The 24,787-nt window shown below is 42.3% G+C and overlaps 1 protein-coding gene across 3 annotated transcripts in view; it reads left to right on the top strand.

Annotated features, from left to right (window-relative positions):
- Positions 1-14,944, top strand: part of scn1laa (sodium channel, voltage-gated, type I-like, alpha) — a 50,239-nt gene extending 35,295 nt beyond the window's left edge. For all 3 annotated transcript variants that reach the window (XM_029685828.2, XM_065006043.1, XM_065006073.1), the window contains 10 exons: positions 3,700-3,832; positions 4,027-4,181; positions 4,930-5,103; positions 5,342-5,464; positions 6,749-7,018; positions 7,188-7,241; positions 9,627-9,764; positions 9,912-10,016; positions 11,268-11,538; positions 11,632-14,944. In XM_029685828.2, coding sequence (XP_029541688.2) covers positions 3,700-3,832; positions 4,027-4,181; positions 4,930-5,103; positions 5,342-5,464; positions 6,749-7,018; positions 7,188-7,241; positions 9,627-9,764; positions 9,912-10,016; positions 11,268-11,538; positions 11,632-12,794 — 2,586 coding nt within the window. In that variant the 3' untranslated portion in view covers positions 12,795-14,944. The remainder of the gene's footprint in view (positions 1-3,699; positions 3,833-4,026; positions 4,182-4,929; positions 5,104-5,341; positions 5,465-6,748; positions 7,019-7,187; positions 7,242-9,626; positions 9,765-9,911; positions 10,017-11,267; positions 11,539-11,631) is intronic.
- The last annotated feature ends 9,843 nt before the right edge of the window (positions 14,945-24,787 follow it).

Genomic DNA, 24,787 nt, shown 5'->3' on the forward strand with positions numbered 1-24,787 from the left:
CTACACTCTTAGGAAAAACGTTTCCAAAAGGGTTTTCGGTTGTCCCCATAGGAGAACCTTTTTGGGTTCCGTGTAGAACCCTCTGTGGAAAGGGATGCATATGGAACCCAAAAGGGTTCTACCTGGAACCAAAAGGGTTCTTTCTGGAACCAAAAAGGGTCCTTTAAAGGGTTATTCTATGGGGACAGCCGAAGAACTCTTTTAGGTTCTAGATAGAACTTTCTTTTCTAAGAATGTATAGGCCTAGGTTAAGGGTAGCCTATTGAGGGCTTGGTTTTCAATCATATGAAATGGAAAACAAGCAATTGTTATCGGAAAATAAACACAAGGGACACCAGCATTATCTGATCTCTCGTTGCATGATGGGCATATGGCCCAAAACTGGAGCTGGCTAAAATATTGTAGGCCTACACAATAATACATAGATAAAGAAAAAGGTGATGTCCGCTCACTGTTTTACTGCTCCCAAACTTGACCTTTTAATAATAAAGCTTTGATGACGCAGATGTATTTCAAAGCAGTCTCACGAGCCAGAAGCCTTTTGAGATAGATTGTGTTTCCATGCCATTACCAACCGCATTAACGTTAAGACTTGTTTTTTTTTTCTGGTCTTAAATCTCTCGATTTGCGCTGCATGAAATGATCACTTTTTAAAAAAAAATCCTGGGGACATAAACACTTAGTCCCTCCAAGACGCTTATCACAGTTCGAGATCATTTACCGTATTGATGTCAAAGACAGAACATGTGAGTCGAGGTCATTTCGCAGATCTCATGTTAGGCTTGGGCCATTAGTGATTACTTTGACATGTTCCTGTGAGCCTCCGATGTCTACGGCTTTCGGTTTCACGTTCTGGCCGAACGGAGCCAGAGACGAAAAAGAACATGAGCGATGAATGAAGACCGATTCAGATGTTGGTATGTGGTGTGGTCCTCTGCGGATACATTTGCTGTTTCCGATGAGTAGAACGTTCCATTGCCGTGGTCATGCTGGCGCACTTAACCCACGCCACATGGCAAGCCAAGTATGATGCATGTGACATTATGGATCCTTATACAACAACCCTTTAATGAGGAGATGCCACAGAGACAAGGGAATCCTCGTCTTCAGATGACATGATGTGCCATTTAAATCGAAGTGCTCTGCAGCTACATCCTCCGCTTTAGGGAGCTTTATTGCATGGAGTTGTAAAAAGGCCCATTTCAGGCTCTCACTCTCCCCCAGAACATGGTGCAAACTTTAGTGCCAACTGTCAATTAGTATCTATGGTATCATTGCAGTCAGACAATCATAAAATGTCACTGTGTTACAGTTTTATTTTGCTGACGTTGTTGTACTGTGCTGTTTGTGCTGTTATGGTAGTGTACTTCCTATTTCTCGTTGAACAATAATGACTGTTGGAAATTTGGTGAGATTTTATTTCCTTCACTTGTAAATGTACTTTTTGAGACGTTAATATGTGACTAACTTGCTTTGCTCCCAGTCAAGGTAGCATGTGGCACAGTAACTTACCACACTTAACCCCATTTGTTATTGCAGCTGTTTCACAGACGCTCTCAAGGTTTTCAATGAGAGGAGACTTGTAAGACCACTTTATTGTACATAACACTAACCGTGGAGATTGCCTATTCCATTTACCAACAAAGAACAACCTTTTTGTTAGATTGATCATCTATGTTTGTTTCTGCTTGATCATACTTTACTCCCTACTTCATTTTTATATACGTTCAGCAGCCGTTCTGATGCTGCCAACCCTGATTGTTTTAAGGCTTCTTTGCAATGCTTTATTTTTTATGAATGAGCAAAACCACCATTTTCATCCACAGATCAACCCATGATTGTTATTAGTTTTGTCCCTTTAGTTTGGTTTAGTTTTTTGGAGGGCGGATCTTTCAGCAGCCAGAGATCACCTGGAACGTGACAAATTTGACTTATATGCTGTAGAGTAATGGGTTTTTTGACGGTCAAAAATGTATTGGAGGAATGGTTCACAGCCCGAACATTTACTATGGCATTTTCATTTGGCAAATATGATGCATAATGGAATGACGAAAGCAGGTGATTACAAATGCTTGTTTTTAAGAGGACCATCCTTATTTCAATCAGCTGGGTTTCTAAAAAAATGAATGTTGTTGCTAGTAGGCATACCGTTATTAATGATAGTGCAGGTAAGAATACAGAACATATTATACTCAGGGGAAAAAAGAGTTACAAAAGGGTTATTTGGCTGTCCCCATAGGAGAACCCTTTTTGGTTCTAGGTTTTCTACCTGAAACCAAAAAGAGTTCTCCTATGCGGACAGCGGAAGAACACTTTTAGGTTCTAGATAGCATTTTTCAAAGCGTGTACTTACTGTATATAGTAGCGACTAATTATATTTGACTTCGGTACCTGGATAAGTTCAAGTCCAAAAGAGGTGCAACTTCTTGAGCTACCAACAGATAGTAGAGTATACTGTATGTGGAAATGAGAAGATATCGTAGTGCCTACAATAGTACCTAAATTGAAGGTCAAACACCTGTGTGATTGCGGTAGCGTAGTCAAACGGAGTATTCCCAGCGCATATATCGTCGTAGCATGCTTACATCATTCACCATTCTGCATTAGCTGGGTCCCATGACAGCTCAGTGCTACTGTACTCCCCAGAAAGGCATTAACGCAAGGCTGCTCTCAGTTCAAGGCGGTTGGAAGACACACCTAGTAGAAAGATACAAAGTGCTCGAGGAGAGACGCTGAATAAGCTTAATTATTGGAAAAACTGGAACATCTTTGAACATTGTCAACAGTATTAGATGCTTGACATCATTGCATGGGGAGGCTGCTATTCCTTTTAATCCAGCACACCTCTCCTAAAATCAGCTTTCCAAATCAAACCACATTTTATTGGTCACATCCACATGGTTGGCAGATGTTAGTCCTCTAGTTCTTACACTGTATTTGGAAATGTTCTAAGCGCTCAGTTTTCTATTCTATTTTCTATTAATTGTTTCCCCAGTATGATCACATTACTCTCTCAAGTTACCTTGTCTCGGGTGTTTAATGCGTGATCAGGTGGTTCTAATCTGACACGAGCCTGGAATGCGGACTCCTTAATGCCTGTCTTGGTTAAAGTGCACAACACTGTTATACCTGCTGTTAAGCTAATGCAGGCTGCCCTCTTCTTGAAATGACTATGGCTTGTCTACTGCTTAGCAACTGGACATATGTGTTTTCATGTCAATGAGGAAAATGTGAAGGGGAAAAGACCAGTTTGTTTGGGTCAAAAAGTCCTGGACATGAAAATACTGGAGCACACATGTTCTATAATTTAGATCACAGGCTTGGTTCAAGCATACACTTTTAGAGAACGCATGCCATAATGACTCAAGTGAAATCATTTTTACCTACAGACCTTTATTAAGATACAAAAATATATTTCAACAGCGCTTATGCATGTCTTAGCCTGCAATTTGACTTCCCAAACTATACGTGTCTCATCTTCTAAGTCTGTAGGTAATTTTGATTGATTCTGCATGAAATGATATACAACTCTAGACAAAGAGACATACCCTGTGAGCTTACATATGGCAGTACCCTTGCATCACTGGGTGACCCATTGTAATGAGGCTCAGTATGTCAGCTCCCGGGCAGATGCTAGTGTCCCAGGGCCTGTCATGGGTGTGCTGTGCTAATGTTGCTCTGGCTTGGCTCCCTTTGCAGCAGCTATCTGAAGACCATCCACTGAGCTCCTCAGAGGGCAGTACAGTGGACATTAGGCCCCCAGGAGAGGGAGAGGGCTCGGTGGGCATGGAGCCTGAGGAGTCCATGGAACCTGAAGGCTGCTTCACTGATGGTGAGAGATACAATAGTCTAGGTCTCAGGATGTGGGTATCGTCTTTTGCATAACAGCTTCAGGCATAACAAGCTGGAACCCAGAAATAGAATGGATAAGATCAGAAACTAGAAACACAAGACACACATTCTTTGGGGGGGGGAAATAAGTTGAATTGTAACATCTGTTCCAATGAACCTACATGCTGCTTTCAGGATGTGTCCGCAGATTCCAATGCTGCCAAGTGAACGTTGATGAGGCCAAGTGGAAGATGTGGTGGACGTTGAGAAAAACTTGTTTCAGGATAGTGGAGCACAACTGGTTTGAGAGCTTTATCATCTTCATGATCCTGCTCAGCAGTGGAGCGCTGGTAAGTGGGGAAGTAAGGATTCGGGGGAAGGATCTGAGAGTATTGCAGAGGGGGCTGGCAAAGTATTCTTTTTTTTACATTTGATTTCGCCTTTATTTTACCAGGTAGGCTACTTGAGAACAAGTTCTCATTTGCAACTGCGACCTGGCCAAGATAAAGCAAAGCAGTTCGACACATACAACAACAACGAGTTACACATGGAATAAACAAACATACAATCAATAATACAGTAGCAAAATCTATATACAGCGTGTGCAAATGAAGTAGGATAAGAGAGGTAAAGGCAATAAATAGGCCATGGTGGCAAAGTAATTACAATATAGCAATTAAACACTGGAATGGAAGGATGTGCAGGGGATGAATGTGCAAGTTGAGATACTTGGGTGCAAAGGAGTAAGATAAATAAATAAATACAGTATGGGGATGAGGTGGATTGGATGGGCTATGTACAGGTGCAGTGATCTGTGAGCTGCTCTGACAGCAGCTCACAGCAAATTCAGCGAATGACAGCAAATTCTCCTCCATTGTCTGACCCTTATGAAAAACTACAAAGGAGTAGAAATGCAGTACCACATGCAGCTGCTCTGTTGTTCAACGGGCTCAGTATTGTGTCATTGACAATTCTGTGATCGCTTGACACAGAAATAACTGGCAACAGATCTGACGAGGCAGCAGCTACTACCCTAGAGTGTGAGATTACTGTGGTGTATAGGACGGGATCATCTGATTTGAGTGTGTTTACATCAAGGCATTTGAGGACATCTACATCGAGAAGAGGAAGAACATTAAGACGGTGTTGGAGTTTGCAGACAAAGTCTTCACCCACATCTTCATCCTGGAGATGTTGCTGAAGTGGGTGGCCTATGGATTCGCCAAATACTTCACCAACGCTTGGTGCTGGCTGGACTTCCTCATTGTCGACGTAGGTCTTCTTTTGAAACGACCTTTTCACTTGCATAAAATATATGTAGTCTGGCAATGTTCACAATTAGCTGGTTTTGAGACATTGCCTTGACGTTTCAATGTAGAAATGCTACTGCCGTGTAGCTAAGGCGATGGAGTGACCTAATTTCCTGGTTTAAAACTATTGTTTGAGGCCCAGGAGAAAGCCTGTGCCAGCCAGTCCTTCGTCTCTTCTCATGGAGTCATTGTGTTTACAGGTGTCTCTTGTCAGCCTTGTGGCCAACGCCCTGGGCTACGCTGAGCTGAGTGCCATCAAGTCCCTGAGGACTCTACGAGCACTGAGGCCCCTGAGAGCGCTGTCCCGCTTCGAGGGCATGAGGGTAAGAGTCATCAGACCAGAGCCCTGTCCTGTTGCTTCACCGTGCAAATCATCACAGCCTTTTACCAGCGTGACATCAGCGCCCTGCATGGGCACAGAGCTCTGTAGTCAAACTAAGGTCCACTGCAACCCAACAGCTGGAGAATGTAAAGTTCACTCACTCCATGCATGTATATTTAGAGTTACCTTTCCTCTCCTATTCCTCATTTTCCAGCTATATGTGTTTTCAGCAGGGTTGTGGTCAATTCCATTTGAATTCCAGTCAATTCAGAAAGTTAACCAAACTCCAATTCCAAATTTGTCTAATTTAAAAAGCATTGAAGAGAATTGGAATTTCAGTGTACTTACTGATTGACTGGAATCGACCCCAACCCTGGTTTTCAGGATGAGAGTTTCCGTCAGTCCCACTGGCAGGCCATGTGCACTCATCAGAGGATGTCAGCGTTATTGAAAACGAATCAATAAGGCGCGGAATAACGCATTCACTTTACTTAAACAAAATGTGAACAAACGGAAGTCTTGGAGGCTACTGCACTTAACCATCTTAAAAATGTGTGGTACTCTCACTGGAATGTATATTTTACGGTGCAATACAAGCTCTAGCCAGGGGTTTGGATGCTTATGTCATATGTGCAGGATGGGTGTCGACTGCTATAATCAATGTAGCTCTTATTGATCAGATTCTCGCATGCTGTGGTTGGCTAGATTTCCACCAGTACTGTGACAACGGTCTCTCCTCACGTGGTTGTCACTGAATTCTCCCATCTGTATGACTGACTTCTCATTGCTTCACTGGCTCTATATTGATGTTCTCTGAAACGGTACTGTGTTTGGATGTGTCTTGCTGCGGGGGACTGCCTTTAATGTGAACACTACTTGTGTGTTTGTATTTTTATTTACAGTAAACAAATTATGTGACTTCATCCTGCCTCTACAAGGTTTTTTCTGTTTCGTTTTTCCCCCACTGTAGCCTAAATGTGATTCACTAAAACGTAAACAGCCTACAGTATCTCCTTTACAGATACATTCCCCCTCTTCTCCTTGTTCTTTCCTTTGCTTCTCACCTTGCTGTTGTCATTGTTGTTAATAAGCTGTGGTGTTAGTGATTCTTGTGTTGAGTTTTGACTGATGTGTACACTGCCATTTAAACACTTTACTTGTGTGTTTTCCTATTTTCACCATCACCAAAGTCAACAAGTATTTCTTGTCAGTTCTGAAAATGACCCAATGAGATATCGTCTATGCTCTTACATCTGAGACTGAGGCCGTGTGTGAATCCTTACAGGTGGTGGTCAACGCTCTGCTTGGAGCCATCCCCTCCATCTTCAATGTGCTGCTGGTCTGCCTCATCTTCTGGCTCATCTTCAGCATCATGGGCGTTAACCTGTTTGCAGGGAAATACTACCATTGTGTCAACATCACCACACAGGAGCGCTTCAAAGTTAGAGACGTAGCTAACAAGACAGAATGTTTGGCTTTGGAAGGTGCCTACTGGAAGAATGTCAAGATCAACTTTGATAACGTGGGAGCGGGCTATCTGGCACTGTTACAAGTGGTGAGCTGCTCTCTCTCATATCACCAGAAATATTTTATTGATAGAGACTGGACCTACGTCAAAGGTTTTGTACCAATTCCGTGTGGGCAGGTGAGTTATGTGAGGGCGATGTACTACTGAACTAGTATCTTAACTACTAAGTAATAACATTTTCCTTACTTTCTCTGAGGCTACATTCAAAGGCTGGATGGACATCATGTATGCAGCTGTGGACTCTCGCAATGTAAGTATTTTCAGGAATACCTTTCACAAGGTATTTCAGGCTAATGGCTGATTGTGTTTGCACATTTTCAATTTATATATCATAGTGTTGTTGTTTGTATGATATTGTTAATTAGGTGACAATACCTGAGAAGTTGGTGTTTGAATGATATATTGGCACATTTACATTACATTTAAGTCATTTAGCAGACGCTCTTATCCAGAGCAACTTACAAATTGGTGCATTCACCTTATGACATCCAGTGGAGCAGCCACTTTACAATAGTGCATCTAAATCTTTTAAGGGGGGTGATAAGGATTACTTTATCCTATCCTAGGTATTCCTTAAAGAGGTGGGGTTTCAGGTGTCTCCAGGTGTCTCCGGCACGGTGTTGTTAGGCACGGGATGAAGTCGAGTACCGGCAAAACATGGCAATAGCAAACACCGGCTTCGAGGGCATTATCACTTTTATACAACGGGTTACCAACATATTCAAATAATGATTGACATAATTTCATTTTAAAAAATTGTTCTTTTGATTAATTTATTCAAACAATTTCATCCTTCCACAAGATATTGTCCCAACACAAATCTAGGGTTGCTATCCAAACCAGCTGGTCGTTCGTTCTATCGGTTCGGTTGCTAGAGACGCGACCAAGAATTTCGTTCTAAATGTTCCATACTGGCTGGCAACATTCTTATCCCTTGCTTGCTAGCTAGCCAACTACGGCTAACTTACAGTCACTTCAAAAATTGCAGCCAGAATAACAACAAAGTAGCTGCATTTGCATTTGATTAAGCTGTTTTCTAGAGACATTTATTTGGATACAGCCATAACAATGATCTATTTTCCCATGGCATAGAAAATATTCTCACTCGTCAGAACACTGTTGTTCAGAGGAGCTCGCCAACAACACAGCTAACACAATCACTTCAAACTTAAGCTGGAAAGACCAGTTGCGATTAGTTTTGTTTGACCTTTTATCAATTGACATGTCTTTGTACACTGCATTCGGAAAGTATTCAGACCCCTTGACTTTTTCCACATTTTGTTACGTTACAGCCTTATTCAAAAATGTATAAAAAAAATTGTTTTTCCCTCATCAATCTACACACAATACCCCATAATGACAAAGCAAAAATGTTTTTTTTATAAATTCTTTCAAATGTATAAAAAAATGACATCTGGAATATAACATTTAATGTAAGTATTCAGGCCCTTTACTCAGTAATTTGTTGAAGCACCTTTGGCAGCGATTGAAGCCTCAAGTCTTCTTGGATATGATGCTACAAGCTTGGATGGGAAGCGTTGCTGCACAGCTATTTTCAGGTCTCTCCAGAGATCTTTGATCAGGTTCATCTGGGCTCTGACTGGGCCACTCAAGGACATTCAGAGACTTGTCCCGAAGCCACTCCTGCGTTGTCTTGGCTTTGTGCTTAGGGGCGTTGTCCTGTTAGAAGGTGAACCTTCACCCCAGTCTGAGGTCCTGAGCTCTCTGGAGCAGGTGTTCATCAAGGAGGTACCATTGTCTACGGACAATTCCTTCGACCTCATGGCTTAGTTTTTGCTAGACAAATGCGGGACCTTATATATACAGGTGTGTGCCTTTCCAAATCATGTCCAATCAATTGAATTTACCACAGGTGGACTCCAATCAAGTTGTAGAAATATCTCAATGATGATCAATGGAAACAGGATGCAGCTGAGCTTAATTTTGAATCATATAGCAAAGATTCTGAATGCTTATGTAAATAAGGTATTTCTGTTTTTTATTTTTAATAAACTTGCAAAGATTTCTAAAAACCTGTTTTCACTTTGTCATTATGGGTTATTGTGTGTAGATTAATGAGGATTTGTTTTATTTAATCAATTTTAGAAGAAGGCTGTAACATAACAAAATGTGGAAAAGGTAAAATGGTCTGAATACTTTCTGAATGCACTGTATTTATTCATAAAAATGATACCAGCTGATTTATGATTTCGACTGGCTGAGAAACGCTGCCTGCTTGTCTGTCTGTCTCGTCCCGGCTCCCAACACATTCATTACTATGGGAGAGCTGGAGATAGAATTTGAATATTGAAACAATGTTGCAAATGTCGGAGAGACAGACAACAAGGTTTATACAAATCTCTGCTGTTGAAAACAAAATGTTAGTCTAAAGGAAATGTGAGATAATGTCTAGATGCTTTTTATAGTGGAGATCAAGTTTATAAAGTTCCTGGCTGGGCTGATGGGACGGTGCAGTCAGATGGAACAGAGTAAATAGGCATTTTAACGTCATAGGTTTAGCCAGTGGTAACTTGGGGAATAGACACCGGTTGGATTACGGTTTTAACCAATCAGCATTATGGATTAGACCCACCTATTCTATAATGTATGGTAATACTATGCTATTCTATTACAGTTGGAAGATCAACCCGACTATGAAGTTAATCTGTACATGTATATGTACTTTGTGGTATTCATCATATTTGGATCCTTCTTTACACTCAACCTCTTCATTGGTGTCATTATAGACAACTTCAATCAGCAAAAGAAAAAGATAAGTATTTCGTGTTGTAGTAATCAAGCAATGATACGTGCATACATTTTCTCTGATTTAAGGTATTGATGATTTTCTCCCCTCAATAATGGACTAGAAATGTATAAGAGCTGCAGGAATTTAACTAGGTTTGTCTTGCCTCTTTACTTTGGAGGTCAAGACATCTTCATGACAGAGGAACAGAAGAAATACTACAATGCTATGAAGAAGCTTGGCTCAAAGAAACCCCAAAAGCCTATCCCAAGGCCAGCGGTAAGGTCATGCAGCCTGGTCTCAAAGCCATACGAATATACAATACGTATTTTTCTGCACCTCTAAGACGTATGGTATGTACTAATGGTCTAGTTACTTTAGACAGAAACTAAAGATGGGAGGTTGGTGGTAGTATACCATCTGGCAATCCAAAGGTTGCATGTTCAAGTTGAGTCAGGGACAAGTGTAGCATTTTAGTTTCCCCGTCCCCTACCCTTTTTCTAAGCTTAATCACAGTTTTCTAACCTTTTACATTTTTCTCCTAATCTTTGTTGTTTTAGTTCTCGTAACTTTTTACGTAAATTATCCTAACATTTGTCATTAGTTCTTCCAACTATCACGTTTTAGGTAAGACCCAAATACAGACTGTGTTGAAATAACTATGTTTATTACAGCAACAGGGGCAGGCAAACGACAGGTCAAGGCAGGCAGGGGTCGATAATCTAGAGTAGTGGCAAAGCCACAGGACGGCAGGCAGGGTCAGCTTCAGGTAGAGGTAGGTAATCCAGAGTAGGGGCAAAGACAGAGGACGGCAGTCAGGGTCAGGTCAGGCAGAGGTAGGTAATCCAGAGTAGGGGCAAAGGCACAGGACGGCAGGCAGGGTCAGGGGCAGGAAGTGTGGTCAGGCAGGCGGGCTCAGAGACAGGACAGGCAAAGGTCAAAACCAGGTGAGTGAGAAAAGCGAGACAGGGGAAAAGCAGGAGCTGAGACAAAACGCTGGTTTACTTGACAAACAAGACGAATTGGCAACAGACAAACAAAGAACACAGGTATAAGTACCCAGGGGATAATGGGGAAGATGGGCGACACCTGGAGGGGGGTGAAGTCAAGGACAGGTGAAACTGATCAAGGCGTGACACCAACCACCAATGTAAATTCTCCCCGAAATGCTCTTTTGTTGTTACAATGCAACAAGTAAACCTGGTTTTCAGAGAAAGATGTATAATGCTATAAGTCCTCCAAGTGATTGATAAGTTAATTCAATTAGTATGTTATTGTACGACCGGGTAAGACGTATGATACTATACGTCCTATAATTTGTATGATATTGTACGACCACTATTCCATTAATTATGTAAGCTAACATAACATAATATATCATACCAATTGGAGGGAACAAATGAACACCAAATCCTATGAACTGCCCTGAGAACAGGTTGGGTCATACCACTCTTTAACTTGCTCATTGTTTCGTGAACCTCTGTCTACTTCCTGGTTTTTCAGAATGCTTCTTTCTTATGTTTCCTCCAGAACAAGTTTCAAGGATATGTCTTTGATTTCATTACAAAGCAAGCCTTCGACATTGTCATCATGATTCTCATATGCCTTAATATGGTCACCATGATGGTGGAGACGGACGACCAGACGGACGACATGGATGGAATTCTCTATAAGATCAACCTGGTGTTTATTGTCATGTTTACCGGAGAGTGTATTCTGAAGATGTTCTCACTCCGCCAATACTACTTCACCATTGGGTGGAATGTATTTGACTTTATTGTTGTTATCCTGTCGATAATTGGTAAGATTTGTCACCTATTTCCATAGTTGTAATACTGCAATTTGACAGTCTGCTTTGGGGATTATTACGTGTAATTCTTCTCTGTCCTTTCAGGTATGTTTCTGTCTGAACTGATAGAGAAGTACTTTGTTTCACCAACCTTATTCCGAGTCATTCGACTGGCCCGGATTGGTCGCATCCTTCGCCTCATCAAGAGTGCCAAGGGAATCCGTACACTCTTGTTTGCTTTGATGATGTCACTTCCTGCCTTGTTCAATATTGGTCTCCTGCTCTTCTTAGTGATGTTTATCTATGCCATCTTTGGAATGTCGAACTTTGCATACGTCAGGAAGGAGTCTGGGATTGATGACATGTTCAACTTTGAGACATTTGGCAACAGCATGATTTGCCTGTTCCAGATCACCACGTCAGCTGGCTGGGATGGCCTGCTGGCACCCATCCTAAACAAGAGAGAGCCAGACTGTGACAGTCGAAAAGAGCACCCAGGCAGCAAGTACAAGGGGGGAGACTGTGGGAATCCCCCTGTAGCCATTATCTTCTTTGTGAGCTACATCATAATCTGTTTCCTCATTGTGGTCAACATGTACATTGCTGTCATCCTGGAGAACTTCAGTGTGGCCACTGAGGAGAGCGCTGAGCCCCTGAGCGAGGATGACTTTGAGATGTTCTACGAGGTCTGGGAGAAGTTTGATGCACGGGCCACCCAGTTCATGGAGTATGAGAAGCTGTCTGACTTCGCTGATGCCTTGGACCCCCCGCTACGCATTTCTAAGCCCAACAAGATCCAGTTGATCTACATGGATTTGCCCATGGTGAGTGGGGAGCGCATCCACTGCCTGGACATCCTGTTTGCCTTCACCAAGCGCGTCCTGGGTGAGGGCGAAGGCTTGGACATCCTCCGTGGTCAAATGGAGGAGCGCTTTATGGCCTCCAACCCCTCCAAGGTCTCCTACGAACCCATTACCACCACGCTACGCCGTAAACAAGAAGACATGTCTGCCCTGATAATTCAGAGAGCTTTCAGACGATATCTGCTCAGACGTATTGTTAAACGGGCCTCTGCCATGTACAAAGAGAAGATGCTCCTTGATAAAGAGGTTCTCGTCATAGACAAATTTAACGAGCTCTCTACCTCAGACAGAACTGACATGACATACTCCACAGGCTCTCCCCCATCATATGACAGTGTCACAAAACCAGAGAAAAACAAATATGAAAAAGTCAAGAGAGAGAAGGTGAAGAAGAAAAAGAAGTGAACGAATGTTGGGAAGATGCAACGTAGACGTTTCATTTCGTGACAAATTGTTTACAGCCTTTTGAAGGTGACTAATGTGTCAAGTGGACCTTCTTCTTTGGCGTGGATACCTATGCCAAACTGACAACGCTTACTTGAGTCTAAATGAAAGGTTGGCGTCTTTAATTAGGTTGTGACTCACATTCTTAGGCTGTCAGGTGACCCATTGTTCAGATCAATATTTTTTTTTTAAACAAATAGCTGCCCGCCGACAGGTAGCAAAATGTGTTATGGGTGTTGTTCCGATCGGAAACATTTAGTTATGTTGTGCCCTGTAACTTCCCTTGCAGCCGGTACTACCAAGGCTGCATCCAGTGTCTTGCATTATAGCTGCCATATGATTTACTGACTTCTTTTTCTTACAGAATCTTGTTTTTAATCATAGGTTGATTGTGTGACTGTACTTTTTTGTAAACAGTTTTTTTTTCTGCAAAAAGAGGGGTTTCATTTATTGCTTTAAAGGTAGTCTTGTTCACTTTAAATGTTCATGCGACTTGACTACTCACGGCGAGCATTATTGCTGCAGTGCAGTCAAGGGGATTGCTGCAATTCAATCTAAATGTAGACCTGCATGAAGGCACTAAAATGTTTTTCATACTCTGATGAATCAGGCAACATTATTACATGTTTACTCACACTATTATAAATCAACAAGAACATATGTCTCCAGAGCATACAGTCCAAATACCATTACCACCAATGATCATCTACCGTCAGTTTCGGAACAATAACATGGGCTATAATGCCAAACGCATTATAGTAACACATACTTAGTTTTCCTGCGTTCATTCATCAGAATCTACCGTACTATACAGAATACATGAATCTTTACAGCTGGTTCACAGAGTTGATACCCATAGTATTCATTATCCATCTCTTCTGTCCAGCTTGTACCTCAATGGCTTCAAACACATGTCTATCTTGCCTTTTGTCTTCACAGTGGTGGATGCTAAAACGAGACAACGTCCCCTGCACAGTATAGTTGTGTCAGTCAGGTGTAAGTCACCTCATTTAGTCGCCAAGCCTCTGACAAGAGAAACACTGTATTCTGTAACACATGTGCTCATCACATTCTAGCGTCATGACTCTGCGTTTTTGCCACTGCAACATCACTGGTCAGTGCTAGAAAACGTCCTCTTTTACCAAATCCAAGTTCATTTGTGTGCACCTTTCCTTCCTCACTTCCTCACTTTCCATTGTTATTGATGTATCTGTATGTACACATTCTATAATATATGAAATATACAAATATATTTGATATATTAGGTGACAGTTTTCATGTATAATGGAATATATGAAGTTGTTAGTGTTATTTAGTACATATAAATGTATATATTGCGTTCTGCATTCTCTGCTCTATATGGCAGACAGACCAGAGTATGATGCATCCTGCTGAGGCTGTGAGGAGATTGTGTTTAGATTTCACTCAATGTCTATATAAATACTGTAATATAATACTTTTTCTTTGTACTATATAACCCCTTTGTAAACAATTTTGCTACACAATATGGCTACACTGTCTGCACCATAGCCACTTTAGTTATTTCAGCTTCACTGCACTTTTTCATTCTGAAACTCACCATGTGATCTCGTGAAGGGGAAGTGGACTTCTCGTTTCGATTCTTGCCATTTTTTTATCATGTGTCATTTGTAAACTGTGGTCACAGCTTACCTCACATGCTTTATCATAATAAATATCTAAGATGGAACGTCAGGTTCAGGGAATTCTGAATGTGATTGTCTCAAGGTTAGTGTGACTGCACACATCTTCGATTGTTTCCTGCCTTTGTTTACATTTGTATAGTTATTCAATTCTTCAGGATGTTACTTTTGCCAGCTGTTCACTCTGTATAATATGTCACAAGTATCTGTAATTAAAATGTTATAGAGTATACATTTATAGGAGTATATTTCGCATGTAATAAAAAACATTCATAATATAATACATTTATACACAATTCATGTTTTGATTACATAACAGTTAATACAGCCCGTCTTTTACATGCATAATGCTTGTAGTGAATGAGTAAACTGCATGCAAGATATTGCTATAACCCATCCCATTGAAAAGCTAAACGAATAAAGAATGCATATCTGTAAAATATTAATTTATTCCATTGCACGTATTTATGACTATTAATTTACAACTTTGCCATTCATTTACATTTTAGTCATCTAGCAGACGCCATCAATACATTACATCAACATACTCTATACATACATTGTTATCCCAGTTACCAGTGTGGTTTTGCACACTAAACAAATGTTTTTAAAGCAGTGGCCAGTGAGTTAAATGAATTCTTCCAAGGCCCTGGAGTTTTTTCCGTGTCAGGGAACACTTTTTTCTTGATTATGTGACCTGACCAGTAAACACTATAAATCCATCATGCTAATATGTAGTTGCCTATGGTGTTCCAGAAGCCTCACATGTCGCTAAACAGAAGTCTTTTTTTTAAGCATTTGTATTCAGTATATCCTGACCATTACACTGCATTTCACAACACTAAATACAGTACATCATAATATATTAAAGATTTAAAACAAATGACTTATCCTGTTGAGAAACAATATCCCAAGTTTAATTACAGTAATACAATAATGTACATACACTTAAGGGTAAAAAAAAATGTTTTTTTGTTGTTGTTGTAGACAATTCAAGGAGTTGGTCTGATGTGATGTCATCAATCTTCCCCTTTACTTGTGCTATGATATGACTTAAGGCGCTAGCATGCTTCAGTTCGGCTGGCCTAGTCAAACCCTGTTAGCTGAACTGAACGAGGGTGCTCATATACTACCGTTAAAAGACCTTCGCTTGAAAAACGAGAAAATAGCAGCAATACTACTGTTTGTCCATTTTGAGATGCCGTAGACAGTATACACTTCCTCAAAATAGTCAGAATTAATCTAAGATAACTCAAGAAATCTGTCATTAATTTAGACTTTTTTTGCTGAAGAGATCTTAGTCCTACAATGTTATATCTAAGATGTTTGGTGCAGTATTTTTCAATATAAAAATAGCATGAAAATTTGTCGTCTCGTTGAATGACAACAAAAACTTTATTGAAGAATCCCTATTGTTGACCAATCACCGACAAAGGGGGGTAGACTTCGGCTCTGAACTTCGGCTTGCCTTCAGATTTATTTTGTGTGTGGCTGAACAGCCAAAACAGTCTTCCACGAAGTCAAAACGTACAAAAACGTCACATATGCAGAAACTCTACCGAACTCTTTCAGCTGTAAAGCATGCCTTTACAGTACCTGGACCACCTAACATTATTGAGATAATGCCTTTTGCTAAATAAATCAGGTGTTAGAATGAGGTGAAAAGGAGACTGGAGTGCCACTTTAATCATGGCTTGATTTCACTGGACATAACATGTGCATTGGAATGAATTACAGTTCGTGGACTACCAAGACAATTACACAATGCCAATCCAGCCATCTATTATATAGAACAAGAGCTATAACAACCATCAGCCATCTCTCACAATCACCTTCCATCTGCATGCATTGGCAATTGCTGTGGATGTTGCTGAACCATGTGCTGTTACCACTCCTCATTAATGTCACCAAAGGCACATGATTACTGAATCTACTCCTGACATGACTAACCCAAGAAACGTAAATGCATGTACAGTATTACAGTATGCATAAAAACTGGTACTACTGTATTGTATGCACTTTAGTAGGATGATTGAGAGCTGAACCTAAATCCCAAAGCTCTGAATGATCGATATGAGTAAGCACAATCATTCATATTTGTAGGGCATCTTGATTTCATTATTTCATTTTTTTTTTGGTACTCTATTCCTCTTTCCCCCCCTGTGTACTTCAGAGGAGAAATGTGTTTGTCCATCGTTTGTTATCTTCCATCGGCAGCGTTCCAGCAATTTTTTTTAGCTATTTACAATCCACATTGCTGTATTTACACAGGAATTTTAGGTGCCTCTTAATACGCTTTACAGCAGTGTTCAAAGTCTGGTTTCTTCCCCTAGTGAGGTCTTGGGAGAACTGCAGTGCGGACAGCCAAAAATAAATAACATTATTTTATTGTTTTATTTTTTTACCCCCTTTTCTCCCCAATTTCGATCTTGTCTCATCGCTGCAACTCCCCAACAGGCTAGGGAGGCGAAGGTCGAGTCATGCGTCCTCCGAAACATGACCCACCAAACCACGCTTCTTAACACCCGCCCACTTAACCCGGAAGCCAGTCACACCAGTGTGTCCCAGGAAACACTGCTCAACTGACGACAGAGGTCAGCCTGCAGGCTACAAGTAGTCGCTAGAATGTGATGAGCCAAGAAAAGCCCCCCCTGGGCCAAACAATAACCTAACCCGGACGACGCTGGGCCAGTGGTGCGCCGCCCTATGGGACTCCCAATCACGGCCTGTTGTGATACAGACTAGTGTAACCAATGTGAATTGGCTAGCTAGTTAGCGGGGTGTGCGCCAATAGCGTTTCAATCGGTGACATCACTCGCTCTGAGACCTTGAAGTAGTTGTTCCCCTTGCTCTGCAAGGGCCGCGACTTTTGTGGAGAGATGGGTAACGATGCTTCGAGGGTGGCTGTTGTCTATGTGTGCAGAGGGTCCCTGATTCGAGCACAGGTAGGGGCGAGGAGAGGGACGGAAGCTAAACTGTTACATTGATGCTGTTGACCCGGAACACTGGTTGCTGCGGAAAAGGAGGAGGTCGAAAGGGTGGTGAGTGTAATCGATGTGAAATGGCTAGCTTGTTAGCGGGGTGCGCGCTAATAGCATTTCAATCGGTGACGTCACTCGCTCTGAGACCTTGAAGTAATTGTTCCCCTTACTCTGCAAGGGCCACGGCTTTTGTGGAGCGATGCTTCGAGGATGGTTGTTGTCGATGTGTGCAGAGGGTCCCTGGTTCAAGCCCAGGTAGGGGCGAGGAGAGGGACGGAAGCTAAACTGTTACACTAGGATGGAACTCGGGTCTGTAGTGACGCCTCAAGCAGTGCCTTAGACCTCTGCGCCACTGGGGAGACCCTTAAATAAAAGTGTTTTATAAACATTTTTGGAACAAAAGATTAAGAGTACAGATTATTGTATGGGACTATATATAAATATTTTTGAGAAAGATAATTAGAAAAAAATATTGAGGAAAAGTTTCATTTTGATAAACTAAAATGTAATGAATTAAAGATGAGTTTTTCTTGTAGAAAATAAAATGGTGTCCCCAGAAATTTATTGCGAAATAAATGGGGTCCCCGCTGAAAAAGTTTGAATACTACTGCTTTACAGCATACTGTTTCATTTCAAATATATTCCAAACAAAATATGAACACAATACAATATTCAGCTGGAATACATTTTCAGGTTGAACTATCTGTATACTGATCTGTGAATACCTGTCATAGTTCAATGCAGTCTTAGATTTTAGTGAACAAAATGCTGGATATGAATTGGTATTAGTAAATTCTAAGTTACTGTTGGGTATCAATTAATATGATTTTCTTCCCTTTGCATAGCATAACTCTTCCTCAACTCTATGATGTACTGTTCTTGAATGGAAAATGATAAAGTTATTTTTCACAAGATTCAGTTTCGTTATACATTTTATTTTTGTCTGTCATTTTTTTCTAAGTGGTGTAAATGTCTTGCATGCACTCGGGTTTCAAGAGAGGGGGTATTGCTTTAGGCCAACAGCAACTCTGCTACCAAAATCAGAGCTATATTTCAACACCTGAGAGTTCATCAGAGATACATTAGCAGCTGAGGTCTATGCTGAGAGGTCAGGGCTGACTGTCCCTGTATATTAACCTGTTTAAGGCTTTTGGGTGAATGAATAGTGGTGGAGCCAGGTACACTAGTAGGAATGGCAGCTGAGCCTTTGTCTCTAGAGACAGTCAATGCCAGCCAGTGGCGGTCGGTGCCGTTTAAGAATAGCATGGCCTTATTATAGGTTTAGGCTACTACGTGATACACAAATTTTCCCTATACGCATCATGAGGTTGCTGCAACCTAATCAAATCAAATCTTTTTTAATGAAAGACGAAAAAACACGAAGTACACTAAACAAACAAACAAAATAACAAGACGAACGTGACCACTATCAAAACTGAGTGCAAACATGCAACATCACATAGACAATAACCCACAAACCCAAACTGGAAAATGGCAACCTAAATAGGTTCCCCAATCAGAGACAACGATAAACAGCTGCCTCTGATTGGGAACCAAGGCCACCATAGACCTACAAAATGCCTAGACTAGACACACACACCTAGACATACAAAACCCTAGATGAGACAAAAACACACATACCACCCTCGTCACACCCTGACCTAACCAAAATAAATAAAGAAAACAAAGAATACTCAGGTCAGGGCGTGACAGTACCTCCCTGCACAAATGTTTCTTATCGGACTCCGGCCTGAGGTGCAAAAAGCCTAATCATAGCAGAAAGGAGGGTCCGGGTTGGCCTTTTTCACGGCGGCGGATTGGGTGCGGGATGTGGACCCCGCTCTACCTCAGTCTTGGCCCACTTTTTAGGTGGCGCTCTGGGGGCGGGACCCTCATGGAGCGGGCCCCGGACTGAAGATCATCGGTGGAAGAGCGCCACTGGACCGGTGGATTTATCAGTGGTGACGCCTCTGGACTGAGGAGGTGTTCTCTGGCAGCTCCCAGAACAGGAGGTTGCAGATTCCAGCATCGCCGGCGTGACAGGCGGCTCTGGCAGCTCCTGGTTGGCTGACGGCTCTGGCAGTTCCTGGCTGGCTGACGGCTCTGGCAGCTCCTGGCTGGCTGACGGCTCTGGAGCTCCTGGCTGGCTGATGACTCTGGCAGCTCCTGGCTGGCTGACGGCTCTTGCAGCTCCAAGCTGACTGACGGCTCTGGCAGCTCCTGGCAGACTGACGGCTCTGGCAGCTCCTGGCTGACTGACGGCTTAGGACAAACTGGCGGCTCTGACGGCTCAGGACAGACTGGCGGCTCTGACGGCTCAGGACAGACTGGCGGCTCTAGCGGCTCAGGACAGATGGGAGACTAGCGGCTCAGGACAGACAGGAGACTCTAGCGGCTCAGGACAGACGGGAGACTCTAGCGGCTCAGGACAGACGGAAGACTCTGGTGTCTCAGGACAGACGGGAGACTCTGGTGTCTCAGGACAGACGGGAGACTCTGGCGGCTCAGGACAGACGGGAGACTCTAGCGGCTCAGGACAGACGGGAGACTGGCGGCTCAGGACAGACGGGAGACTCTGGCAGCTCAGGACAGGAGGAAGGCTCTGGCAGCGCTGGACAGGCGGGAGCACCTGTAGGCAGAAAACGGAGAGACAGCCTGGTGCGGGGGGCACATACAGATGTTTAGCAGATGTTATTGTGGGTGTAGCGAAATGCTTGTGTTTCTAGATCCAACAGTGCAGTAATATCTAACAATTCACAACAATACACACAATACACACAACCTAAAAGTAAAATAATGGAATTAAGGAATATATGAATATTAGTACAAGCAATGTCGGAGTGGCATAGACTAAATACAGTAGAATAGAATACATATGAGATGAGTAAAGAAAAATATGTAAACATTATTAAAGTTACTAGTTTACCATGATTAAAATGGCCAGTGATTTCAAGTCTATGTATATGGGGCAGCCTAGTGATGGCTATTTAACAGTCTGATGGCCTTGAGATAGAAGCTGTTTTTCAGTCTCTTGGTCCCTGCTTTGATGCACCTGTACTGATCTCGCCTTCTGGATGATAGCGGGGGGAACAGGCATGGGTGGTTATTGTCCTTGATGATCTTTTTGGCCATCCTGTGACATCGGGTGCTGTAGGTGTCCTGAAGGGCAGGTAGTTTGCCCCCGATGACGTGTTGGGAAGACCACGCCACCCTCTGGAGAGCCCTGTGGTTGCGGGAGGTGCAGTTTCTGTACCAGGCGGTGATACAGCCCGACAGGATCCTCTCAATTGTGCATCTGTAAAAATTGTGAGGGTTTTAGGTGCCAAGCCAAATTTCTTCAGCCTCCTGAGGTTAAAGAGGCACTGTGGAATTTGCGGAATTAACACACCCCTGATCAAGCGTAAACACAGTAAATGCGTAAACACTTTCATAGCATCCACGTTGAATCCTTCTCGCATCTATGAGCTCTCCTCCTTTCACCTTTTGCCCTTTGTTTGTGAGCTTCAATGCACAACACATCGACTGTATGTGACCAGGTGAAAAAACTTTCCAAGCCAAACCATATCATAACCGCTACACACAGCCTACATCGTCGTCACCATATTAGCTGAAGTAACGTCATAGCAACATAGCTAATAGAACTAACGCGTTAATAAACCCACTACAATTATGCAGGGTGTTTGAGAAGGCTAAACTAGCTAACTGCATTTTCTAGCTAAGTAAGTGAAACTGAATGTTTAAAAAAATCACTCTTTCTATCTCTCTCTTGCTTCTCCTTCATTTTATAAGAAATTAAATTGTTCAAAACTGTTAAACTATTGTCTTTCTCTCTCTTTGATTCAACTACTCACCACATTTTATGCAATGCAGTGCTAGCTAGCTGTTGCTTATGCTTTCAGTAATAGATTAATTCTCTGATCCTTTGATTAGGTGGGCAACATGTCAGTTCATGCTGCAAGAGCTCTGATAGTTTGGAGTAAGTCCTCCGGAAGTTGTCATAATTACTGTGGAAGTCTATGGAAGGGGGTGAGAACCATGACCCTCCTAGATTTTGTATTGAAGTCAATGTACCCAGAGGAGGATGGAAGCTAGCTGTCCTCTGGCTACACCATGGTGCTACCCTACAAAGTGTGGTTGAGGCTACAAAACAGTGTGTTTGCAAAACAGTGTGTTTTAATCAATTATTTGATGACGTGAATATATTTAGTATTGTTTATCTAAAAAGGTTAACTTTTATGTTTTACAATTTTATTTTTATGAAATTCACTGAGGAGGTTGGTCCTCCCCTTCCTCCTCTGAGGAGCCTCCACTGATGCCAGCAAATGTTTGTTACTCAGCTCAGGCTTAGTCACTGCTTTGCATGGCCCTGCTGGGAGTATAGCTACTAGCTAATGATTGAGGGCAGTGTGGAACCATCATTCTCTGCATCATAGCAAGGTTGGAAATGTGGACAAATTAACATTACATTTGTATGAAGCAATAGATTCACTCTCAATTCCAGAGATGAGACTCGGTCAGTGATTTTTCAATTAACATTTCCACTCTATTGAAAAATACCTAACTGTCCACTATTTTACAGAACATGTTACAATTTTCAGGCGCTATTGTCCGGTGAATAACGTTTCAACAGACTTAAATCTACAAGGGGACAATCTGTTGCTGCCAAATCCAATCTGAAAAACATCTATTGCTACAACAGTTCTTCCTCTCTGTGACTTTTAAAGGCTGAATCTGTGTCTAAATCCTGACCAAGTCACTGATGATTTGTCAGTTTGCCCACATCCTTGTCAGAGTGTCTAAAGGATTCAAGGATGCCTCATGGAGACAGACTGACTTTAGCACACTATAATTTGTGAGAAATTGTATTATGTTTAATTCTGTGTAAGTGCTTTCTAATTCCTGCATTGTGTGTTCTATTAAATTACTGTTTGAACAGGAAATGTAGCAGGATATTGTGTTCATCATCCTAAACAATATACTTTTTCCTTGCTAAGATTAGGTTCACTGATTGGACCAGACCTGTCTCAAGTGACTAACCACATAATTGCAAAAGCATTAGGCAGCTTTTCCAGTCACTCTTTAGGACTTTGACCATTGTTGTTGCACCCAAACCACAATAATTAGCAATAGTCTCAACAGTGTCCATTTATCATGTGGCAAATTTTAATGAGCACTTAACGGCAAGTCATCTTTGTTTGATGGGGGAAAACGTTTTCACTCATATTTACCGCTGAGTAGCAGTGAGGAAGAGTCTCAGAAACATGTCTCTTCTCACCACAAAATGTTAAATTACAAACACCTAATGGCGCAGTATGTGATCAAATACTTTTTATTTGTATTTCATTTTCTATTTGTTATATATGTTCCTTTATTCATTTCCCATAACCCTACCCAACCTCTCCTAATTGGAGTAAACTAATGGACAACAACACTTAGGATTCTACTTATAAGCTTATAAGTATTATATTCATTTAATGTGCACAATGCACCTTACAACAGTTATCTTCTGTTTGTTTTGAATCCCATCCTTCAGCTACCATCAACCCCTCCCATCCATCTCTGAATCCCATCCTTCAGCTACCATCAACCCCACCCATCCATCTCTGAATCCCATCCTTCAGCTACCATCAACCCGTCCCATCCATCTCTGAATCCCATCCTTCAGCTACCATCAACCCCTCCCATCCATCTCTGAAGCCCAACCTTCAGCTACCATCAACCCCTCCCATCCATCTCTGAAGCCCATCCTTCAGCTACCATCAACCCCTCCCATCCATCTCTGAATCCCATCCTTCAGCTACCATAAACCCCTCCCATCCATCTCTGAATCCCACCCTTCAGCTACCATCAACTCCTCCCATCCATCTCTGAATCGCATCCTTCAGCTACCATCAACCCCTCCCATCCATCTCTGAATCCCATCCTTCAGCTACCATCAACCCCACCCATCCATCTCTGAATCCCATCATTCAGCTACCATCAACCCGTCCCATCCATCTCTGAATCCCATCCTTCAGCTACCATCAACCCCTCCCATCCATCTCTGAAGCCCAACCTTCAGCTACCATCAACCCCTCCCATCCATCTCTGAAGCCCATCCTTCAGCTACCATCAACCCCTCCCATCCATCTCTGAATCCCATCCTTCAGCTACCATAAACCCCTCCCATCCATCTCTGAATCCCACCCTTCAGCTACCATCAACTCCTCCCATCCATCTCTGAATCGCATCCTTCAGCTACCATCAACCCCTCCCATCCATCTCTGAATCCCATCCTTCAGCTACCATCAACCCCACCCATCCATCTCTGAATCCCATCATTCAGCTACCATCAACCCGTCCCATCCATCTCTGAATCCCATCCTTCAGCTACCATCAACCCCTCCCATCCATCTCTGAAGCCCAACCTTCAGCTACCATCAACCCCTCCCATCCATCTCTGAAGCCCATCCTTCAGCTACCATCAACCCCTCCCATCCATCTCTGAATCCCATCCTTCAGCTACCATAAACCCCTCCCATCCATCTCTGAATCCCACCCTTCAGCTACCATCAACCCCTCCCATCCATCTCTGAATCCCATCCTTCAGCTACCATCATCCCCTCCCATCCATCTCTGAATCCCACCCTTCAGCTACCATCAACCCCTCGCATCCATCTCTGAATCCCATCCTTCAGCTACCATCAACCCCTCCCATCCATCTCTGAATCCCATCCTTCAGCTACCATCAACCCCTCCCATCCATCTCTGAATCCCATCCTTCAGCTACCATCAACCCCTCCCATCCATCTCTGAATCCCATCCTTCAGCTACCATCAACCCCTCCCATCCATCTCTGAATCCCATCCTTCAGCTACCATCAACCCCTTCCATCCATTGTTCATTTTTTATTTCTACTTTGCAATATATTTTTAACTGTGCTGTTTCTCAAATGTTCCGAACCATGTACATTTTACGTACACAGTATATTTTACATTCGTTGTCTTGTTGTTTTTAATCCCACCCTTCAGCTCCACACAACCCCTTCCATCTATCCCCCAATGCCGTCCATGTTTTATTTATATTATTTATATTTGCCATATATTTTTAAACTCTGCTGGGATGTTTCACAAAAGTTCTGAACCTTTCTATTCTCATAGTTTTTACAGATTGTAAATTTAAAAAAATATTTTTTTGCTAAAAGTATTATTCTATTATTGGTCGACTGACAATGACTTTTCAAACCCCCATTAGCGCTATCAGCAGAGTTAGCTCCAGGTAGATGTTGCACTTCTTCACCCATTCCTGGACATGAGACCAAAAACAAGCTACA

Source organism: Oncorhynchus nerka, linkage group LG1 (genome assembly GCF_034236695.1).
Source record: "Oncorhynchus nerka isolate Pitt River linkage group LG1, Oner_Uvic_2.0, whole genome shotgun sequence".
Lineage (NCBI taxonomy): Eukaryota > Metazoa > Chordata > Actinopteri > Salmoniformes > Salmonidae > Oncorhynchus > Oncorhynchus nerka.